The sequence below is a fragment of the Panthera pardus genome, unplaced genomic scaffold, assembly GCF_024362965.1.
Source record: "Panthera pardus isolate Hobbes unplaced genomic scaffold, ASM2436296v1 HiC_scaffold_12, whole genome shotgun sequence".
Taxonomy (NCBI): domain Eukaryota; kingdom Metazoa; phylum Chordata; class Mammalia; order Carnivora; family Felidae; genus Panthera; species Panthera pardus.
In genome coordinates this window covers 48,308,383-48,330,915 of record NW_026526677.1, presented here as the reverse complement: position 1 = coordinate 48,330,915, position 22,533 = coordinate 48,308,383, and the positions used below count along the sequence as shown (strand labels likewise).

General features: G+C 43.9%; 2 protein-coding genes across 6 annotated transcripts in view; one reads left to right on the top strand and one right to left on the bottom strand.

Moving 5' to 3' along the window:
• Positions 1-212: 212 nt before the first annotated feature.
• LOC109271129 (serine/arginine repetitive matrix protein 1-like) lies at positions 213-22,231 on the bottom strand. Its single transcript, XM_053900620.1, has 3 exons — positions 22,108-22,231; positions 17,789-18,398; positions 213-5,468 (listed from the first exon to the last, which is right to left on the bottom strand). Exons 1-3 carry the CDS (start codon positions 22,229-22,231, stop codon positions 5,270-5,272), a joined length of 933 nt encoding a protein of 310 aa, XP_053756595.1. The 3' UTR covers positions 213-5,269.
• AMPD3 (adenosine monophosphate deaminase 3) overlaps positions 17,363-22,533 on the top strand; it is a 48,240-nt gene continuing 43,069 nt past the window's right edge. The window contains exon 1 of one of the 5 annotated variants that reach the window (XM_019456288.2): positions 17,363-17,479. The gene's annotated coding sequence lies outside the window, so the exon portion shown is untranslated. Of the gene's footprint in view, positions 17,480-17,676; positions 17,749-18,023; positions 18,124-18,397; positions 18,690-21,966; positions 22,446-22,533 lie in introns of those variants that run through there. The other 4 variants (XM_019456287.2, XM_019456289.2, XM_019456286.2 and 1 more) reach the window with 4 other exon arrangements.

The following is a 22,533-nucleotide window of genomic DNA, read 5'->3' as shown; positions in this document are numbered from 1 at the left end:
TCTATCTTGCAAACAGCCTTAGGTGCTGAAACTCCAGGTTTTCAAAAGTGCGCGACTTTCTCTGACCAGAGCTGCTTCTGGGTACGCAGCACCTGGTGGGTAGGGGAGCCAGCCTTAGGGTGGATGTAGCAATCTCAGGGATGCACTGGGAGAGAACAGTCTCCTCCCTTGAGTACTGTAGGAAGAAGGTGTATTGCCCCACCCCAAGGGTGCCAGCTCAAGGCCTTTTATCACCTGGGCGGAGTGTCCCTTTTCCAGAACCAGGTCCCCAGGGTGTGGGATCCTTTAAGATATTGGGTTTTGAATCTCAGCCCAGTGCCTAGGAGGCGCCAGAGACTGTGGAGCAGTCCAAGCCAGCCTGCCCGTGCTACTCTGTGAGGGCTGCCTAACAGTGGTTTGAGACACTGGTTGGGGGAGGAGAGATTGAGGTGTTGCGATTTTCTCCCTCCAACATGAACAAGGTGGGGTTTCAGGGAACAGAACCGTGGTCCCTAGTGGAGGCGGGACCCGCTTACAACAAACCCTGCCCTGTGCCCCTGGCAACTGCTTATCTACAGGAGTGAGATTGACAGTGAACGAACCAGATGGCCTCTCCTCCAAACCAGCACAGCCACGGGTCTCAGGCACTGTTGTTTTTGTCTGTTAGTCTGTTTGTCTATCTGTCTGCCAGTTTTTCCTATTTGTTCTTCTCTTCTCTGTGTCTCACCACTCTCTCCTTTTTTTTTCTTTTAGAATAACAAATATAAAAGGATTGAGATCATACCATGCATATTTTCAGAATCACAACACTATGAAACTTGAAATCAAATACAAGAAAAAATTTGGAAAGCTCCCAAATACATGGAGGCTAAAGAACATCCTACTAAAGAATGAATGGGTTAACCAGGAAATTAAAGAAGATATTTAAAAATATATGGAAGCAAATGAAAATGAAACCATGATAGTCCAAACCCTTTGGGATGCAGCAAAGGCAGTACTAACAGGAAAATACATTGCAATTCAGGCCTATCTTAAGAAGCAAGAAAGGTCCCAAATATACAACCTAACCTCACACTTAAAGGAAATAGAAAGGCAGCAGTGAAGAAAACCCAAAGCCAACAGAAGAATAGAAATAATAAAGATTAGAGCAGAAATAAACAATATAGAATCCAAAAAAAGAAAAAAAACCCACAACAACAACAGTAGAACAAATCAGTGAATCTAAGAGCTGGCTTACAAAATTGATAACCCTCTAGCCAGACTTCTCAAAGAGAAAAGAGAGAGGACCCAAATAGATAAAATCACAAATGAAAGAGGAGAGATCACAACCAACACCACAGAAATACAAATAATTATTAGAGAATACTATGAAAATATCATATGCCAACAAACTGGACAATCTGGAAGAAATGGACAAATTCCTAGACACTCACACACTACCAAAACTCAAATGGGAAAAAATAGAAAATTTGAACAGACCCATAACCAGCAAAGAAATGGAATGTCTACCAGACATTTAAAGCAGAGTTAATACCTATTCTTCTCAAACTGTTCCAAAAAGAGAAATGGAAGGAAAGATTCCAAATCAATTATATTAAGGCAGAATTACCTTGATTCCAAAACCAGACAAAGATCCCACGAAAAAGGAGAATTACAGGCCAATATTCCTGATGAACATGATGCAAAAATTCTCAACAAGATACTAGCAAATCGAATTCAACAGTCATTAAAAAATTATTCACCATGATCAAGTGGGATTCATTCCTGGGCTGCAGAGCTGGTCAATATTTGCAAATCAATCAATGTGGTATACCACATTAATAGAAGAAAGGAAAAGAACCATATGTTCCTGTCAATTGATGCAGAAAAAACATTTGACATAATACAACATCCTTTCTTAATAAAAACCCTCAAAGAAGTCGGGATAGAAGAAACATACCTTAGCATCATAAAAGCCATATATGAAAGGCCCACAGCTAATATCATTCTCAATGGGGAAAAACTGAGAACTTTTCCCTTAAGATCAGGAACACAAAAGAGATATTCACTCTCACCACTGTTGTTCGCCATAGTATTGGAAGTCCTAGCTTCAGCAAAATGAAATAAACAAAATGAAATGGACAAAATGAAATAAAAGACATCCAAATTGGCAAAGAAGACAAACTCTTACTTTTCTCAGATGACATGATACTCTACATGGAAAACCTGAAAGATTCCACCAAAAACCTTCTAGAACTCATACATGAATTCAGCAAAATCACAGGATATAAAATCAATGTACAGAAATCGGTTGCATTTCTATACACCAATAATGAAGCAACAGAAAGAGATATCAAGTAATCTATTCATTTACAATTGCACCAAAACCCATAAAATACCTAGGAATAACCTACCCAAAGAGGTAAAAGATCTGTACACTGAAAACTATAGAAAGCTTGTGAAAGAAATCGAAGACACAAAGAAATGGAAAAACAACATTCCATTCTCATGGATTGGAAGAAGAAATATTGTTAAAATGTCAATACTACCCAAAACAGTCTACACATTCAATGAAATCCTTATCAAAATAACACCAGCATTCTTCACAGAACTAGAACAAACAATCCTAAAATTTGTATGGAACCACAAAAGACCCTGAATAGCCAAAGTAATGTTGAAAAAGAAAATCAAAGCTGGAGGCATCACAATTCTGGACTTTAACCTGTATTACAAAACTGTAATCATCAAGACAGTATGGTATTGGCACAAAAGCAGACACATAGATCAATGTAATAGAATAGAGAACCCAGAAATGGAACCACAAGTGTATGGCCAAATAAGCTTTGACAAAGCAGGAAGGAGTATTCAATGGAAAAAAGACAGTCTCTTTAGCAAATGGTGCTGCGAGAACTGGACAGCAACATGCAGCAGAAATAAACTGGACCACTTTCTTATACCATACACAAAAATGAATTCAAAATGGATGAAAGACCTAAGTGTGGGACAGGAAACCATCAAAATCCTAGAGGAGAAAACAGGCAGCAACCTCTTTGACCTCAGCTGCAGCAACTTCTTACTTGACGTGTCTCCACGTCAAGTGGAGGCAAGGGAAATAAAAACAAAAATGAACTACTGGGACCTCATAAAGATAAAAAGCTTCTGTACAGCAAAGGAAACAATGAACAAAACTAAAAGGCAACTGATGGAATGGGAGAAGACATTTGCAAATGACATCGGATAAAGGGTTAGTATCCAAAAGCTATAGAGAACTTACCAAACTCAACACCCAAAAACCAAATAATCCAGTGAAGAAATGGGCAGAAGACATGAATAGACACTTTTCCAAAGAAGACATCCAGATGACAAACAAACAAACACATGAAAAGATGCTCAACATCACTCATCATCAGGGAAATACAAATCAAAACGACAATGAGATACCACCTCACACCTGTCAGAATGGCTAATATTAACAACTCAGCAAACAACAGATGTTGGCGAGGATGTGGAGAAAGGGGAACCCTTTTGCACTGTTGGTAGGAATGCAAACTGGTGCAGCCACTCTGGAAAACAGTATGGTGGAGGTTCTTCAAAAAATTAAAAATAGAGCTACCCTACAACCCAGCAATTGCACTACTAGGAATTTATCCAAAGTATCCAAAAAATGCTGATTCAAAGGGGCACATGAACCCCAATGTTTATAGCAGTGCTATAAACAATAGCCAAATTATACAGAGAGCTCAAATATCCATCAACTGATGAATGGATTAAGAAGATGTGGTATATACATACAATGGAATACTACTTGGTGATGAAAAAGAATGAAATCTTGCCATTTGCAACAACGTGGATGAACTGGAGGGTATTATGCTAGCTGAAATGAGCCAATCAGAGAAAGACAGACACCATATGATTTCACTTGTATGTGGAGTTTGAGAAACCCAACAGATGAACATAGGGGAAGAGGAGGAAAAATAAGATAAAAACAGAGAGGGAGACAAACCATAAAAGACTCTTAAATACAGAGAACAAACTGAGGGTTTTTGGAAGGGGGTGCTTGGGGGGAGGGTAGGTTAAATGGATGATGGGCATTAAGGAGGGATGAGCACTGCGTATCATATGTAAGAGATGAATCACTGGGTTCTACTGAAGCCAAGAGTGCACTATATGTTAACTAACTTGAAAATAGATTAAAAGAATAAAATTTAAAAAAGAATATATTTGGTTGTTTTGTCAGTAGAAATTAAATGGTATAGACAAAAGCCTGGAATACTGAGGCCAGCAGACTTAGAAAAGCTGACTGCTTTTAGCTCCTAAACAGTAAGAGATGGAAATTTAAAACACTGCGTGACAAACACTCAAGATGTTTCAGTTGATTATAGTGAATCATGGAAAATATCTGATTAAATGTGTGTTCCTTTGTTCCAGTCAGCTTCAAGGAAACCACTATCACATTGAAAGAGAGAGCATGGGGGCAAGGAGGCAGAAGATTATGTCTTACAAAAGCAATTGTAAGACTGTATCTTACAAGAAAATTCGAAGACTGTCTTACAAAAGAACACTGAGTAGGAATACTGGCAAATGAAACAGTCTGGGTGCCAATAGATTAGAGTTTACCAATGTTTTGAGGAAACTATTGTCAAAGAAACCAGAAGCTTGTGTAAAAAGCCTAAGTTCGTTAGTTAAGCCATAAAACAACCTCTGGCAGGAAGTTGCATTGACCCTAGGAAGAGCAGTCTCCCCAGCTCCCTCTTTATATGTAGCCAAGGAGAATAAGGGTCCAGAAAGAAGCCCTCCAGAGGATGATGCAGAGGATCACAAAGGATAATAATGGTGAGAGAGTCGCTGCTCCAGGCTAGGCAACCCTGATGTCGAAGCATTGGTATTTCAGCATTGTAATACCAGTGTATCTGTGGAATGGTGACTATGGGGGGGTCTCTCAGTCTTGGCTTTCTGAAGGGGTGTGCTTATTTGTTTACTGAAGTTATCTTTTGCCTAATCCACTTTGCACATTTGTAGGTTGGCATGGGCATGAGATGGACAACTTGCTTTTTTAGTTCACAGGTCTTCAAGTCTAAGAGAAGTTTTATCTGTTCTTGATGGAGAGGACTATGCAATACAATGATAGATTGAACCACATTCACAGGCTGGACCCTTTCCCATAAGTTCCTACATCCTTCTGCCAACAGACTGCTGCCTGCCCCCCTCCCTACAACTTCTCCAGACATACCCAGATGCATCTGAATCTGGCAGTCCTGGTTCTCAGGACACCAGGCTGTCCCACCAGAACCATGGCTCTGTTACAGTTTGGTTAAGTGACAGGTTTGTCCAAGCAGTGACTCCGCAGATTTTCTGAATATCCTCCTTTCTGTTCAGCTGTCAGTGCCGAAGTCATGCAGCCCGATTTGTTAAATGTTTTCTGTCCGGTGGTTGGGATTTCAGGGATTTCACCAATGCAATGGTAGATTGACTTTGCATTGTCTTCCTTGAGGATCAGTTGAAGGCGTTTTCTTGTGGGAAGAGGGAACAAACAAGTGTTTAATGACTGGAAGAGTATACTTTGGCGGAGATTGTTACTGCTCACCATATGGGCTCACCAGGGACTCCTCTAAAAATTTTTTTTAATGTTTATTTATTTTTTTGAGAGAGAGGGGGGGTAGAGTGGGAGCAGGAGAAGGGCAGAGAGAGAGAGAGAGAGAGAGAGAGAGAGAGAGAGAGAGACAGAATCTGAAGCAGGCTCCAGGCTCCGAGCTGTCAGCACAGAGCCCAACTTGGGGCTCAGACTCACAAACCATGAGATCATGACCTGAGCCGAAGTCGGATGCTTAGCTGACTGAGTCACCCAGGCGCCCCACCATGGACTCCTCTAAATTTCCCAGCTTGCAGTGTTGGTCAGTAATTTTCTCTTCTTAATGTCTTTCCAATATCAAGGTATCAAGTTTTGCAAGCTTTATAAAAATGAGTTTGGTTGTTTCTCTTCCTCTCTTCTCTGGATGCACTTATTTAGATCAGCATTATTTGTACTTTAAATTTTTGTGAAGCTATTTTGGGCTGTAGTTTTCTCTGTGGGAAGAGTTTTAATTTCAGATTCACTTTCTTTGATATTGGTATTGGTATTTTAAAATTTCTTCTTTTGGTAAATTGTATTCTAGGGAACCTGTATATTTCACTTTAATCTTCCAATTTATTGGCATAAATGTGGGCACATAGAGTGCCAATTTGTTTACGTAAGTTGTTTATTATATCCTCTCATTATCCTATTAATGTATATAAGATCCATAGTGATATCCCATTTTACTGCTAATTTTTTAAATGTTTTTAATGTTTATTTATTTTTGAGAGAGAGAGTGAGCAAAGGAGTGTGAGTGGGGGGGGGACAGAGTAGGGGCAGAGGATCTGAAGCAGGCTCTGTGCTGACAGTAGAGAGCCTGATGCGGGGCTTGAACCCACGAAACAGTGAGATCATGACCTGATCCAAAGTTGGATGCTCAACCAACTGAGCCACACAGATGCCCCATGATATCCCATTTTAAATATTTGATTTTGGTATCTGTATTCTCTCTTTGCCTCTTTTTCCCCCACCTAGATTTTTTTTTTGCTAGGGGGTTATTAATTATATTAATCTGTTAAAGATTAAGATTTTGACTGTTGATTTACTGTTGTGTGTTTTAAAAAAAAATGATTTCTGCTCCTATCTTTTTGCCTCTGTTCTCCTTTTTGCAGGGGTTTAATTTGCTGTTCTTTTTCTAGCTTTTGAGTTGGAATCTTAGATCATTGGTTTTCAACCTTTCTTATTTTTTAATATAAAAATGTAAAGGTATATCTTTTCTTCTAGGTACTGCTTTAGTAGTGTTTCTGGCCACACCACCTCCCTTCTCCCACACATCAAGTAGTGAGAGACTCCTAATGGCGGAAATGTAGGATTGAACCTGCCTGAATCTCTGAGTCATTGTTTGGAGGAAAGCCATGCAGGAGAGCTACCTGGCCTGCACTGGCTTGTGATATAAGCAAGAAGCCTAGCTTTGATGTGTTTAGCTACTGGGTTTTCTATATGGTTTGTTTATTTGTTTGTTTTATATATGTTTGCTATAGCCTAGCCTATCTTGTCTGATACAGGAGGACTTGTCTTATATCAGTTCCTGTGTTGGTTTGCATGACAGTTTGCTATGATCTCTATTCTTTTATACTCCCAAATATCAATATTATGAGATTATTGTTATAAAACATTTTCACTGAAGATGTGGGGAGATTGTGAAGGGGTATTACAGCACAGAAGACAATCAGAAACAACATTAAATGTAATATGCCTTCCCCTCCCTCCCATAGGGAATTTTTCATTGTCTTTGCAGTCTGGCGTTGCCCTGTTGCCAAGATTTGGGGTTCTCTTCTCTGTTTAGACTCTTCTCTCCTGGTTCACATTCTCTCTTCTTCACATACCTTTTATTCCAGAGCACCTCAAACTCTCCAACTTCTACATACAGCTTTTCCTTACTTTGGATAAAACAAAATTCCTGGTCATAGTGTCTTTTCTACTGATCAGAGCACATCCAGAAGTCTGTGGCAGAGAGGTGGCTGTGTGCAGCCTGATGGATGGTCAGAGTAGGGACTCTGAGTGGAGAAGATTTTCCCCCCAGGACCTAGAGTTGTATTTTAAAAAAGTCTTCTTACTACTTTCTTTATATGTCCACATTTTTGCTTCTTTTATTTCATTTGTTTTATTTTTCACATAGTTGAAATCCTGCTCTGCACCCTCCTTTTATGACTTAATTTTCTATCATGAGTATTTACTATATTCATATATGATCTTGGTAAACATTATTGTACATTCACATTTTTTTTCTCTTTAAAAACTCAATGATCAGTCCTAAGGGGTATAAGAAGGACACGTAAATTCCTGAAATCCCAAGCACCAGACAGAAAACATTGAACAAATCGGGCTGCATGACTTCAGCACTGACAGCTGAACAGAAAGGAGGATATTCAGAAAATCTGCGGAGTCACTGCTTGGACAAACCTGTCACTTAACCAAACTGTAACAGAGCCATGGTTCTGGTGGGACAGCCTGGTGTCCTGAGAACCAGGACTGCCAGATTCAGATGCATCTGGGTATGTCTGGAGCAGTTGTAGGGAGGGGGGCAGGCAGCAGTCTGTTGGCAGAAGGATGTAGGAACCCATGGGAAAGGGTCCAGCCTATGAATGTGGCTCACATCATCCTGGCCCCACCTCAGAGGGATGGGCTATAATGGAAAGGGGGTAAAAGCATGGCAAGTTCACTGAAATTTCTGTGGGAGTATCAAGCCATCTTCCTTTGTGTTCTCTGCAACAGTGGCCCACAGAGGACAGGGAAGGGATGGTGGAAAGATCTTCCCTCCCTCCTCCCAATGGTGGATAACCCTGGAAACGGATTGGACACAGTTGCCTGAGTAACTGAACCGGGCAGCTGAACCAAACTATGTTTGTCTGGAAAAGGAGGGTCTAAAGAGTTGCCATAAGAACTGGCCATGACTTCAGTGTTAGCCTGATCAAGTACCAGTCACCAGCTAACCAAAATGCAAGAGAGGTCAGAGGGCCAAAGTGGTAACTCAGCACTGTTTCCAGATCCGTGGTTTCAGAGCAGAGCCTACAGGGGCAGGTGGGCTCGGGCAGGTGGGCTCAGCCAGGTGTCTGCAGCCATCAGGTTCATAGGAAGGCCTTCAGGCCAGGTTAGAGACAGGAAACCCTATGCTGAAGAGTAACCCCTACATAGGGGCTTAGTGAGGGGTCTGCATACATAGATAAGGCTGTGAGGAAGAGGACTGGCAGGACTAAAGAAGTTGACCTTGTAATGAGACAATTAAGATCACCAAGAGTCTGGCTTTATTGGAAGCCTGCCATGTAAATAGTGCTGCTGCTCTTTCAACTTGCCCTTTCAGGCCCAGGAAGATAACACCTTGATGTTATGAGTACTTGAATGTTGTACAAATCCTCATATCTACATACACCTCATATCTTCATAAATTGCCCTTCTTTAAATTATCTGTTATATCAATTATCTCGATATGAATATACCATCCGTTTGCTGCTAGGACATTACCAACACAGTGCTATTCTGTTGATGGCTCTGGGGAAGCCCCCTGGGACCCTGGCTCTCAGCAACCAGCTCTGGAGATAGAGCATGAGGATGAGGTTTAAATGGTGGACCCCTGAAGGGAGGTGTGTGAGGAAGGCACAACAGGTAAGGACAGAGACTGTGATTTCATTGTCCTACTTCAGAGGTCCCTGGTGGGAATGGAATCTGGCCATGCATTTAGGCCTGAAATGTTGGGATGGATAGAGATTAGATAGATCTGATTCCATGCAGGGTGGGGTGGCTCTACTAGGAGGCAGAAAGGGTAAATAAAGACCATAGCCCAGGACCATGAATCACCCAGATCTAATTCCACTTGCTCTGTGGAGCAGAATCAGGAGGGCAGACTCAGGGAGGATGAGTATTAAGTTTTGAGCCCATGAGGAAGGAGTAGGGTGCGTACCTGGCTGGAGTGCCTGCACAGGGTCTAACACCAGTGAGCCCCTCTACAAATTTGGTGGAAGAAATGAATATGCTTACAAAACAGCATAGGGAGGACATTCTTCTCCACTGACTTTCAGAATATACTCACATGGAAGGAATGTTTGAGAGAGGCAGTACTGGAATTATTCAGAAAACACAAAGAGTTGGGGAGGGTGAGCATGAGGAATTTTATAACAGGTTTGTTATAAATTTAATAAATACTGGAAAAGTGACAGGGGTTAGGAAAGTTGATTAAACAAAACACCACCCTAGAACACTAAATCTGGTTTTATTTACCCAGGTCATGTGGTACTTCCCTTAGTAAACTAAGGAATTTATGGACATTGGAAATTGAGTTTTTACTGTGTAAATTTAGAATGTGCAATCATGAATACAGGACAGAAATAAAGTGGAGGGGAAATGGCTTAGGTATTGTTCCCCTAAATTCTCTAGGGCCTTTGCACATGCTGTTTCCAATGTCTGGAAACTTCTTCTCCTTCCTCATACCTGGAAGAAGGTCAGGTTTTCTTGTTATGCTCTGATATAACTCTTGTACTGTTCCTTCACAGATAGTATAAGCATGTAAGTCGTGCTTTCATGTGGTCATTTGATCAATGTCCTGTCTTGCTTCTTAGCTGATAACCTCCATGAAGGCAAGGGCTGTGTTCTGATCACCATTGTTTCTCTAAAACCCAGTGCCTGACACCTGCCAGATGCTCAACAGGTATTTCATAGGTGACTGCCTGAAGAACTTTTAAAGCACGCCATGTTAAGACTGGCTTCCCAAGGAAGAGGAAGTGAAGCATAACATAATTCTGGTAACCTTGGGCCTATATTTCCTGCATTTCTCTGTGTAAAGACATTCTTCTGACACCACACTAATGGAGTGGGAGCATGAAACACCAGCATGGTAACTGCTGACATCAATTCTTGATAAGGAAGGGTAGTGAAGACTTTAATCAGGTAGAATCCTGCCCTCATAGCATGAGAGAAAAATAACTCCTTTGATTCCCCCAAAATTGCCAAAAGGATCTCACTTAACTCAGAGGTCTTGGATCTTGGAGTGACTCCTACAACTATGCAAATGTCATGGTGCACGGAGATTGATCTGGAGAAGTTCTGAGGTGGTGAGGATATCTAACTGCGCTGTGTTGATATTTTTCTCTGCTTTCTTTGATGTGAGGCTTTAAGCCTGTTATAATCAAGTTAAGCATGAAAATCAATGGCAGTTGTATTTGGAAAGGAAGGCTATGCCTTGGCAGAGTTATATATGAGAAAAGAAATACCAATGTCATTGGTCAGTGATGCTACAGGGTTGCTCAGTGTGGTCAATGGGGGATAAGTGGAAGTGTGATATGGTGGCTTCATTAAAAGATATTTGCTACATACCCTCTGACTTTTAGTTTTCATTCCTTCCATTTCCTTCTTCCCTTCCTTCCTTCCTTCCTTCCTTCCTTCCTTCCTTCCTTCCTTCCTTCTTCCTTCCTTCCATTCAGAACATTCAACATGAGATCTACTGTCTTAACAGATTTTTAAGTCTACACCACAGTATTGTTATCTATAGGCATCATGTTGAACAGCAAGATCTCTAGAGTTCTTCTATCATGCATAACTGAAATTTTATACATGTTGATTAGCAACTTCCCATTTCCTCCTCCCCCAGCCCCTGGCAACCACCATTATATTCTTTGCTTCTATGAGTTTGACTATTTTAGATAACTCTTATAAGTGGAATTATGAAGCATTTGTCCTTCTGTGACTGGCTTATTTTACTTAGCATAATTCCCTAAGATTCATTCATTTTGCCACATATTGCAGAATTTCCTTCATTTTAAAGGCTGAATAACATTCCATGCTATATATATTTCACATCTTCTTTATCCATTCATTCATCAATGGGCATTTAGGTTTTACCCACATGTTGGCTATTATGAATACTGCTGCAATGAACATGGGAGTGCCAATATCTCTTGAGATCCTGATTTCAATTATTTTGGATAAATATGCAGAAGTGAGATTGTTGGATCATATGGCAATACAACTCAATAGCAAAAAAAAAAAAAAAAAAAACAAAAAAACCCAAAAACCCACAAAACCCTAATAACCTGATTTTAAAAAGGGCTAAAGACTTGAATAGACATTTCTCCAAAGAAGAGAATGTTTAGGTCTCTTGTAATCAAGTTAATTGTAGCATTGTTGTCAAAGGTCAACAGGTGTATGAAGATGTTCAACATCACTAATCATCAGGGAAATACAAATCAAAATCACAATATCAACTTACACATGTCAGGATGGCTAGTCTCAAGAAAACAAAAGACAACAAGGGTTGGTGGGGATGTGGAGAAGTTAAAACCCTTGTGCACTGTTGTGGGAACGCAAAATGATGCACCACTATGGAAAACAGTATGAAGGTTGATCAAAAACTAAAAATAGAATTACCATATGATCCTTCCTCATTTATTGCTCCATGAAACATGTATGTAACGGCTGAAGATATAGCTATAGGCTCTTAGCAAAGGAAGGGGGATGGTTAATTCCCACAAGGATGAGGGCCACACTTGAGGGATGGTAGGGTGGTGGCTGGAAGAAGTCCAAGGATTCGTGAAGTGTCCATAATTCCCAACTCTGAGCTATTTAGTGAAAGAAAGAAACTTTTATTTATCTCATTTCTAGTTTAGGAATCTGTTACCCTTACCCTCAGCTGAACCTAATTCCAATTAATTTGAGAATACTAAATTATTGGTAAGCCACAAGCTTTGGCTATGTTTATTTAGAAAGGATTTGAGCTTTGCCATAGGTCATGGGAATTGATTGGCTCAAATGGGGATTATCTGGAATGTGATGTAGACATGAAATATGCAGATGGACCAGTGACTGGGGCTTACCTTTTGGGAACAGTTGACAGATAATAGATACTAGTGACATGCAAGCGGTTTACTTCTCTTTCTCAAAGGCTCAGTCTTTAGAAAAATCGTGAGCGATGGGAACTTCTGTCCACCTTGAGCTGTTTGGGGCTTATCCAGCCTTCTCTCCAAGATTTCTGAAGATTCCTGGGAGGAACTTCTGTGTCATAGTAACCTTTGGGTACTCTTTCCTCTTTTTTTTTCTGGGAACTGCCCTTCCTTTTTTTTCCTGGGTCCTTTCAGCATGGAACATGACTCTTCTTTCTTTGGTCCTTCAGACCATCTTTTAAGCCACTTTTCCTGAAGGTTTATGGATACTTGGATAGCTGATAAAGAGCCATTTTCCCTGTTTGTACTTAATGATGCAAAGAAACAGTGGAGCTGTGAAGTAACAGGTTTTTAAAAATTCAATTTTTGATATTTTTTGTTTTTTCAACAATTTTTTTATTGTAGTAAAACATATAGAACATAATACTTGCCATTTTAATGTGTACAATTTTACATGCACATTTTACATGTACAATTCAGTGGCATTAATTATGTTCACAATGTTGTGCAGCCATCACAATTTTTAAAATATTGATTTTCCAAATCAAATTCTTATGCAGAGTCATCCTCCCTCAGCCAGAGGTGTTATTATCCTTAGTGAGATCAGAGTTAGGCTCATTCAAATAACAGGAATTCAGGAACTAGAAAAATCCCTATACTTCCCTCTGATACAATTTAAGCTGTTCCCATTTCTCCAGATGTCCCTGGTAGAACCCACTGAGCTGAGGATGGATTGGGTGTTGATGGTACAGTCGGGAGTCTAATACTCAACTGGGAAGCAGATACTGAGGGATAGGACAGCTATATACTCTTGCTCCTGGCTCAGTCTTTAACCCTATCACTCACTGAATGGTTGGGCAGGCAGTTCTGAACTAACAGGGATCAGGAAGAGGACAACCTGGGTTGGAGGAATGCTAGAAGCTTCAGCCAGGAGGGATCTTGGGAATGAGTATGACCTAAGGGGAACGTGTGTGTGTGTGTGTGTGTATGTGTGTGCTATGCAATGGGGTTGCATATCTGGGAGATGGAAATCACAGCCTCATCTGTGAGCTCTACTCTGCCCACCACTTTCTCCCCCCTCCCAATTCTAGAGGGCCATAGTCATGCTAGAATTTGACATCTGAATTTCAAGTTATAACGTAAAATATGAAGGGAGTTGAAGGCAGATGATTTGGGGAGTTCAGACAATGGGTTGAATGAGCAAGGCTGTCTGAGGCTGTGACTTCCATTGTACAAGTCCAGCTGCACAGTCTCGCAAGAATGGTGTAATGGCTGATGGTGGAGTTTTGGAGAGTATGAAAGACACACAGACATGGGAATGAGCTAGTGGTAAACTGGAGAAATAGCCTAGAATAATCTTGTGCAGAGTCCTAGAGGAAAGGCAGAGACAACAGGCCATTCTTAGATGGGGAAGGGGACTGCTAATTGCTAAACTTCAAGTTAACTACAGAGACCATGTGCCTATGAGCACACGGGCATGTCCCGGGGAATGTCACCCTCCTGCCTACTGAAAGAGAGAGTGTTCTGTGCTCATATGCTGCTGGCCCAAGGTTCAAATACTCACTCACTGACCCTCCTGCACTATGCAGACAGGAATGACTGAGGGGCTTTGAGCCCAAGGTCTCTAGCCACCCCAACACTCAATGCAGTCCTACTCCTCAGCTCTCCCCTCTCCCTCTGCTTCCTGTCACAACAGCGTGATTTCTGGCCCCAAGTGCATATGCTGTGGGTCTAGGTCCCAGCTCTAATTCACACTAATTTGCAAATTGCTCAGGGTCGTCTCCCTCCTTTTTAGAAACCCATTTCAGAAAGAAGGAAACAGCTATTAACTGTAAGGGTACTTTTCTGCCCACTGCCCATCTCCAGCTTGCTGAGGGCTGATTGATGACCTGAGACATAAATTCCTGGGGGAAGGATTTGAACCTCAAATTGGAGTGAGAGGCAGGTGGGGGGGGAAGGTGTCCTCCCATTATGCCACAGCATCGGCAGGGGCCACAATGCCCTTCCGTGTCCAGAGCCAGGAGCACTGCCCTGGGCAATCTTCTTCCAGCCACCATGTACTCTTCTGAGAGACCTATTTCTGCCTGTTGTCAGACCATATGCCATGATTTCAGTCCACTCAATTAGTAGAAGGCTCTAGGGCACTTTGGTTTGAAAACTAGATGTATTTGATAAGGTTCTGCTAAAGCACTCAGAAGCAGAGCCCCTTTCTTATTGTCTCCTGGGAGGAAGATTTTGGCTTCTATAGCCCCGGAGACTGTAAAAGGAGAAAGAGAAGTTGGGTATTTGGAGGCTGCCATACCCATCTTGGATGTATGTGTACAATGTCAACCAGAGGAGAGCATTAGTGGGGGTGGAGGGTGGAGTAAAGATCCCAAACACTTCTGGGCTGCCAGAAATGTTCAAATAACACCCACACCCAGTGGTATTAGGAGTCAGAGCACTGCTGGAGGTAACCCACAGCTCTGATCCCAGTGCTCTCCAGGATGTTCAAGTCTGAATGACTGGAGCATGGGGCAGATGAGAGGAGAGGATTCAGGATGTCTGCCACTGGTGGCAAAAGCATGGAGAAGAGGCTGGTTGATGCTGCTGGGGGTGTTTGGAGGTTGGCTATATGGTTGGATGCAAGTTGCAGACATGTTTTCCTTTACATCTTTGCCATAATTTTCAACGATGGCATTCATAAAGAAATGCTTCTTGTGACCTACTAAAGGAGAGACATTGTTTACAATGTGAATGGCTTATAACATGCTGCAGTTTTTATGTGTAAAAGTAACCACTGATGGAATGGCTGCCCTGACTGGAATACAAAACTGGGAGTTGGGAGCAGGGAGGGGTGAAACTCATCAATTGTATCATTCATTTACAAATTACAATTTCTTTATTGTAATTGAAGTTAGAAGAGCACAAAACACTATATGATGCCCATAGTATGACTTGAAAAAAAGTCTTAAAATACAGTAGAATCTTTACAATACTTTGTAATGAAATGTGGAATGAGACTGTGAAATCTTTGTTTACTGATTATCTCAAGGCAGAGAATTTAAAAGCTGTGGAATTTAAAGATGAGTTTAACAAAAGGACAAATATTCCAAATTTGCTGACCTCTGATGTGCTGGCTTGTGATTGTCACAGATGCCTGCATACATACGTGCACGTGCACACACACACACACACACACACACACACACACACATACAATGTATCCCTTCAGATAAAGGTGATATTTTCCAATGAATATAATTGTGTTTTAAAAGAACCACGTTAAAGGGAAAGACTTTTGAAAACTGATGTTTGGAACTGTTTCCATTTTCATGTGATTTCAATGCCAAAATGAAATGTCATTGTCATGTATATGGACTGTGCTAACCATAGTCTTCAAAATTAAGAAACACACTTTTAAATACATTTTACAATCTTCCAGATGAAGAGTTGTTAAAAATATTCACACAAATAACTGATGACAACATCATAGAGAATGTGGGCTTCATGGAGAAAGAAGAATCTTCTGGTGGAATTTCACATTTGCGAAATTGGTAGATGGATTTAAACAGAGAATTGTGATTTAGTAAGTGTAGTCAAAGAATTTTTCTATTTGGGTCTATTTATCTTTGTGAGATATCTTTTTGGCAGGGGGCAACAACAACCATTAGGACTAAGTATTGACACTAACTGAACTTAAAAAGCATACTTTGTAGTCTCATAAAATACTAAACTAAGATTTATTAAAACCATTTTTAATCCTGTTACTCTCCCTAAACAGGTTTTTGCAAATAACTTTATTTAAAATTTTTTAACGCTTATTTATATTGAGAGATTGTGCAAGCAGGGGGGGGGGAGAGAGACAGAGAGACAGACGGACAGAGAGAGAGAGAGAGAGAGAGAGAGAGAGAGAGAGAATCCAAAGCAGACTCCACAGTGCTGGTGCAGAACTCCACTCGTGCTTTAACTCACCAATCGTGAGACCATGACCTGAGCTGATATCAAGAGTCAGACATTTAATCAACTGAGCCACCCAGGCACCCCACAAATAACTTTAAAGTGAAAGGAAAAAGATATATTTCACCATTCATTAAAAATTAAGTATCTTTGGGGCACCTGGGGGGCACAGTCCGTTAAGCATCCCACTTGGGCTCAGGTCGTGATCTCATAGTTCCTGAGTTGAAGCCCCACCCCTCCCCCCAACCCTCACCATAGGTCTCTGTGCTGACAGCATTGAATGCTTGGGATCTTCTGTCTCCCTCTTTCTGTGCCCCTTCCCCACTCATACTTTCTCCCTTTCTGTCTCAAAAATAAATAAACTTTATGTTTAAAAAATGAAGTATCTTCATCTTTACCACATCCTTTGGCAGTTTTAGGTGTGCTTTATAACACATAATATATTAATACAGTTGCATGTTTGTATCATTTATAAATAAGTAAATTGTAAATATCAGGCTGCCAGTTAGAAGGAATAAAACCTGGTACTTAAATGAGGCAACCATGTGACAACAGTTGGCACAGTGAGGACACAGTGGGTGCTCACTAATGACTAGTTCCATTTCCTCCTTTGGTGACAAATTTGATGTGCGAGATGAAAAGGAGAGTCAAGGATGGCCCCCGCAGTACAGCCTGGGGAGTGGGAGGTGGTGCTATCATTCACTAAGACAGGAAACACGGGAGCAGAGGCAGGTTCTGCCATGTTCTTGGGAGGAAATTAGGAGTTTGAGTTTGGGCCTACAAACCTCTAGCGGAGATGGACCCCAGGAAGCTGATGTGCCATCCGCAGCTCTAGGACTTCCTGGGCTGGAGATGAGGTTCAAAAGTCGTTAGCAGTCGGGAGGTTGTTAAAACCGGAGGACTGGATGGGCCCGCAGAAGGACAGAGGAGACAGGCAGCTGTGGGACCGGGGGGTAGGTGGGTGGGGGGAGGACACCACAAGGAAAAGCCAAGCCTTGGAGGCCAAGAAGCTGCAGTCACCAAGCTAAGTAGAAAATTTGGAGAGAAAGCGGCAAGCGCCAACTCTGGAAACTTTTGTACGCCTAGCGCTCCAGGGAGGAAGGTGTGGTCAGCAGGTTCAAATGCAGGGGAGGGGGGAAGAAGGGGCTACACGGCACTCATTGGATTTAGCAACTAGGAGGTCGGTCGGGACTTGGAAGGGCGGGTGTGTAAGCTGGAAAGTGTTGGAGGAGTATGTGAGTGTGTGTGTGCGTACGTGTGTGTGTGTGTGTGTGTGCGCGCGTGTGTGTGTGCGCGTGCTGGGAGGGGCAGGAAGGTGATCAAGGGACCAGACGGAAAGCCGATGCTTTCAGGTCCGCTCAGCTACAGGGAGTAAGTCACCTGTCTGGGGGCCGTGGCCCCAGACTCTTACCTTGAGAAACGTCCTGGCCGGGAAGGAGGTTCGGGCGAGTCCGAACACTGCGGGGAGCGCTCTCGGGGCCCGGCGGGTGGCAGGGGAGGCGAGGTCGGAGGAGCCCGGCTGGAGCCTGACCCCGGGCTGCGGCGGGCGCGTTTCCGGCCGGCGGACAGGGCGGCCGCTGCGCCCCTGGCGCTCTCAAGTTTCCTGTTGGCAGCGCCAACCCGGCGCCTCAGGTAGCGGGGGGCAGGCCTGGTTGGCAGGCGGCGGGCAGGCGGACCTGCGCGGCGGCGGCGGCTCGCCCCTTGCCCCTCTGCTGCCCGCTCGTCGCCTCTCCGCTCCGCGCCCAGGTAGGGCACCGACTGGGGCGGCGCGCGGCTGGCGGGCTTCTTCCGCGAGGAGGCGGCTCTCCTTCTCCCGCCCGGCCGGCGCGGGGGCTCGGAGGTACGGGAGCGCGGGCGCTTGAGCTCCGCGGCGCCGCGGCCGCAGAACGCTCGGTCCACACCCCTGCCGCGGGGCTGCACCGCGGGCTCCCGGTGAGCAGGCGGGGGGCGCGGCCTGGCCCCGGCCCGGCCCCAGCCCGCTGCGGTGCCGGGCAGCCCCTCCGCGGCGCTCGCCGTATGCCCTGCTCAGTGCCGCCACCTGCGCTCCAGCCCTGCGGGCCGCCCCCCTGCGGGCCCACGGCAGGGCCCTGACACCCGAACCGGATGAGTGCGCGCGATGCTGCGCTGCTGACCTTGGGCCCAAGGCCCCTGCTGCCCAGGACGCGAGTCGGAGTGCCCCGAGGTCGGAATCTCGGCTCTGGGCTTCCCAGCCTACTCTGGCGACGGCGCTGACCCCGGACTCAGCCCTGCCTGGGTTCTTGCCTGTATTCCTGCCTCTGTCTCTGCAGTGGCCTGGGCTCCAGAGACCTCAGGTGAGCCAGCCTCATCTCAGCTGCCTGGCGGCCTACATTCGATTCGCAAGGTTTAGAGACATTAAGGGACATGCCGCCACTTAAGCTCCCGGACAAGTTTCTAGGTGCTTGAGGACTGGCCAGATGCCCACTGCTGGGGTGGACTTCCACCTAAAGGCAGGGGAATGGACAGAATGGCAGGGTGATGGGTTCAGTTGAGGCCTTCATCCTTACCTCTTTTGGCTCTCTCCCACCATGGGACATGCACTGGCCTCTGAAAGTCTGCTTTCTGCCCTTGCACTTCCTGGTAGCTGCTTTGCCAGTGGAGCTCCCACGCTCTTCTTGGCTGGCAGAGGCCTCTGGGGTGAGTTTCGAGGGACTGTGGAATAGAAGAGGCTTGCTAACTACAGTGTCATTTCCCCAAATTTTTAGGTCTCTGTGTGTATCTGGAAGCTTAGGGGTGACAAATTAGCAAAGAAGCCAGGTGAAAGCTGCGAGGAAGGAATTTTAGCGTGGTCCTGAGCCCATGTTGGCTATCCCCCTTGACGTGGTGGCTAACAATTGGCCAGCTTCGGGGAAGAGCTGTCAGCAGCTGGAGCTCTCATGGGAGAAATTCCTCCCCTGGCTGTGAAGCATCAATGCTGAGTGGTAGTTGAGCTACTGAGCCAGTCAGACAGAGCCCCTATCAGCTCTCACCTCTCCAAGTGTTGACAGCAGGTTTGGAGTAATGAGCTTGGGCTGGTTATAATTCTGGGTGAAACTCTGAGGGTCTGGCTTTCTGTGAAGTTGATGGTACCCCGCTGCCCTAAGAATCATGGAGTTTGCATCAATGGGTTGCTAGGAGACTCTTGGACCTCTTAGCCCCTTCCTCAGCATACCCTCAATCCTTCTGAGATCCTAGATAAAAGATGAGTAGCTTTCAGCTAGGTCAAAAAGTTCTTTTAGAGATGAGGCCTATTTTACTTGTCCTTACACTAGGCGAATCACTCTTCAAATGGCCTCAAAATCAATCCCAGATATTGAAAATATCATGGGCAGATAAAATATAGCCTTAGGATTAAGCAAGGAGACACCTATACTCTCCTAAAGCTACTCATGGCCGTCCTGGTTCTTTCCTTGAATATATTAATCTCTTAGATCTTCTGAGTGCTGGCTGTGTATCAAGGAGAGCAGACCATATCTTTGGGCTTTGATATACAAGGGGCTAAGGCATAGGAAGATGGGCTCATGGCTGGAGCACTAGCCATACAAAGTCAGCAAGAAGTATCAATCCTAGAGGAGGAAGCTATTTCTCCTGATCTGGTTTCACATTTAAACGTGGTTTCCTTCTCATTGCTCCCATATAGGAGCTTGAGAGAGTGCCTGGCACACAACAGTGCTCAATAAATAATGTTGAATAAAAGGACTCAGTGTCTGGATGAAATTTCATGTTTTGTTTCCCCAGTTGGACTCTGTCTTGTACCGGATACCATGATGACGATGATGTTGATAAATAACTTTATGATATAAAGCACATACTATGTGCCAGGCACTATTCTAAGCCTATTCTAGCGTATTTACATATGCTAACTAAGTTAATTGCCATGACAACCTATGAGGTTGGTGCTCATAGGGAATAAAACTAAGCCAGAGAAATTGAGTAACTTGCTCAAGGTCATGCAATTAAGTTGTGGAACAGGATTCAAACCCTAGGTAGTCTGGCTTGAGTCCATATACTTAACCATATACTGTACTGACTCTTGACATCGCCATAGATGGATTAATCACTTAGCTTATTCACTCATTCATTATTTTATGCATGCATGCATTCATTCAAGGAATATTTATTGATACCCACTATATTCTAGGCATGGGGATACAATAGTGAATGAGATGGGCAAGATCTGTCATGGAGCTGATTTTTAGCAGGTGGAACCCTTTTGTCCAACTGCTGTGTGAGTCATGCACACCTCAGGAAGACAAAGAAGGAAAATCAACTCCTATCAGAAAGCTCAAAGCATCATTTCAGAAAAAGGGAGAGTAATATATTCCTTGGTGAGACATAATTTGATTCTAGCCTTTCCTGTCTTGGAGTTTGTGAGGGGCACTTAAGTGATAAAAGTGATGCAGTCAGGTCTCCTGGGAAGGAGATACAGGCCCTGGGCCTGGTTGTCATAGATTGTCTTAATTTTTATTCAAAAAGGAAATAAGTCTTTGAGCTTGAGACCAGTACTCCTTAGTCCAGGGAGACTTCTGGGCCACAAGGAGCAGTGACATATTAAGCTCAAGATGGATTTGTGAGGTCATGAGCAAAGTTTGCCCTCCCAAGACAAGCCACATTTTCCTCGTAAACTGCCACTGTTCTGGAGGGTCCTCTATCTCTTTGGCACTAGCAGGACCCTTGGCCATTGTCCCCACGTACGTTACCTTCGCTGGGCTGCTGCCCATCTCTGTCCAGACCTAATGGAGTGAGTCTCACACCCCTACCTGGGCCTCAGGAAGGCAGTTTTCTCTATGTTGGAAAATGAAGGCTCAAAGTGGAAGGCATTTTCCAAAGCCTATGCCACGGATATTAATAGGTGTTTTTTCCTATGGTGGTTATGGTCAGAGGGTCAAATAAACGTGTTGGGCTAAACAAAGTCAAACAGCTTTCTTTACTATGGGATTTTCTGCTAGTAGAGATTGTGCATGAATGTCCGTAAGGGATTATTGTGTGCAGCATTTTCCAAGCCTCCTGTCCTTTTTTTTTTTTTTAATTGTTTTTAATGTTTATTTGTTTTTGAGAGAGAGAGACAGAGCATGAGTGGGGGAGGGGCATCAAGAAAGAGAGAGAGAGAGAGAGAGAGAAGAGACACAGAATCTGAAGCAGGCTCCAGGCTCTGAGCTATCAGCACAGAGCCGGACGTGGGACTCAAACCCACAAACCATGAGATCATGACCTGAGCTGAAGGCAGATGCTTAAACGACTCAGCCACCCAGGCACCCCATCTTCTGTCCTTTTATGTTCTATAGACTACACTTTGGAAAATGCTTGTTTAGACTGAGGCTATCTATGGTCTGGTTACAGGTGCAGAATAGAATTCCCTGAACTGGATCCAGGTAGGTTCTCAGATGCATGGGCTAGGATGCTCCCACTACAGCCCCAATTGAACCTCCTCCTCCCCCAAAAGGAAGGAATCACTTGCCCCACCTCCCCTCTGACAGAACAGTACTAAAGGCTTGGACCTTTTCCCCCTATGCTTTAAGTTCATTCAATTATTTAATGAATAAATATCCCCCTCCCCCTAGTTTGCTTGTAGCTTGCTGATCGCACTGTTTATGAAACAGCTGTGAGGACAGGTGGGTCATAATCTCTGGGTAGCTAAAGCCCAGCAATAGCCCGAGGATCATGTGTCAACCCTGTAATCCTGCTCTGCACACACAGGAATCATTATGTGGGCTTAGGAAGGCACAATCTCACAATTGGACATGAGGAGGTGACTCAGGCCCAAGTCAGGGCTGGAGCTAGCCTCCTGGTAAACAACTGACCCATCCTTTCTGGGCTCTTGTCCCCAGGATTTCAACAGCACCACAGAAATAGCCATTTTGCTCACGGTTATTTCCCAGACCCGTACCATTTGTCTAAGTCACTGTGTGGGTTCTGAGGCTTGCTTTTAGAGAACTGATTCTGTGGGTCACTTGAGGCAGCTCCACCATCCCCAGGGAGAGCAGCAGCTGCTGGTGGCAGGGTGGCCGAGTGCAGCCAGTGCCCAGGAGGCTAGTCAGAGCTGGAGGCCCTCGTGGGAGCAGACAGCGGCAGTAAGAGGGGAGGACGGGGCAGGTGGGCTCAGGGGGGTCAAGAGGGACATGCTTCTTTTCCGTGTGTGTGTGTGTGTGTGTGTGCACG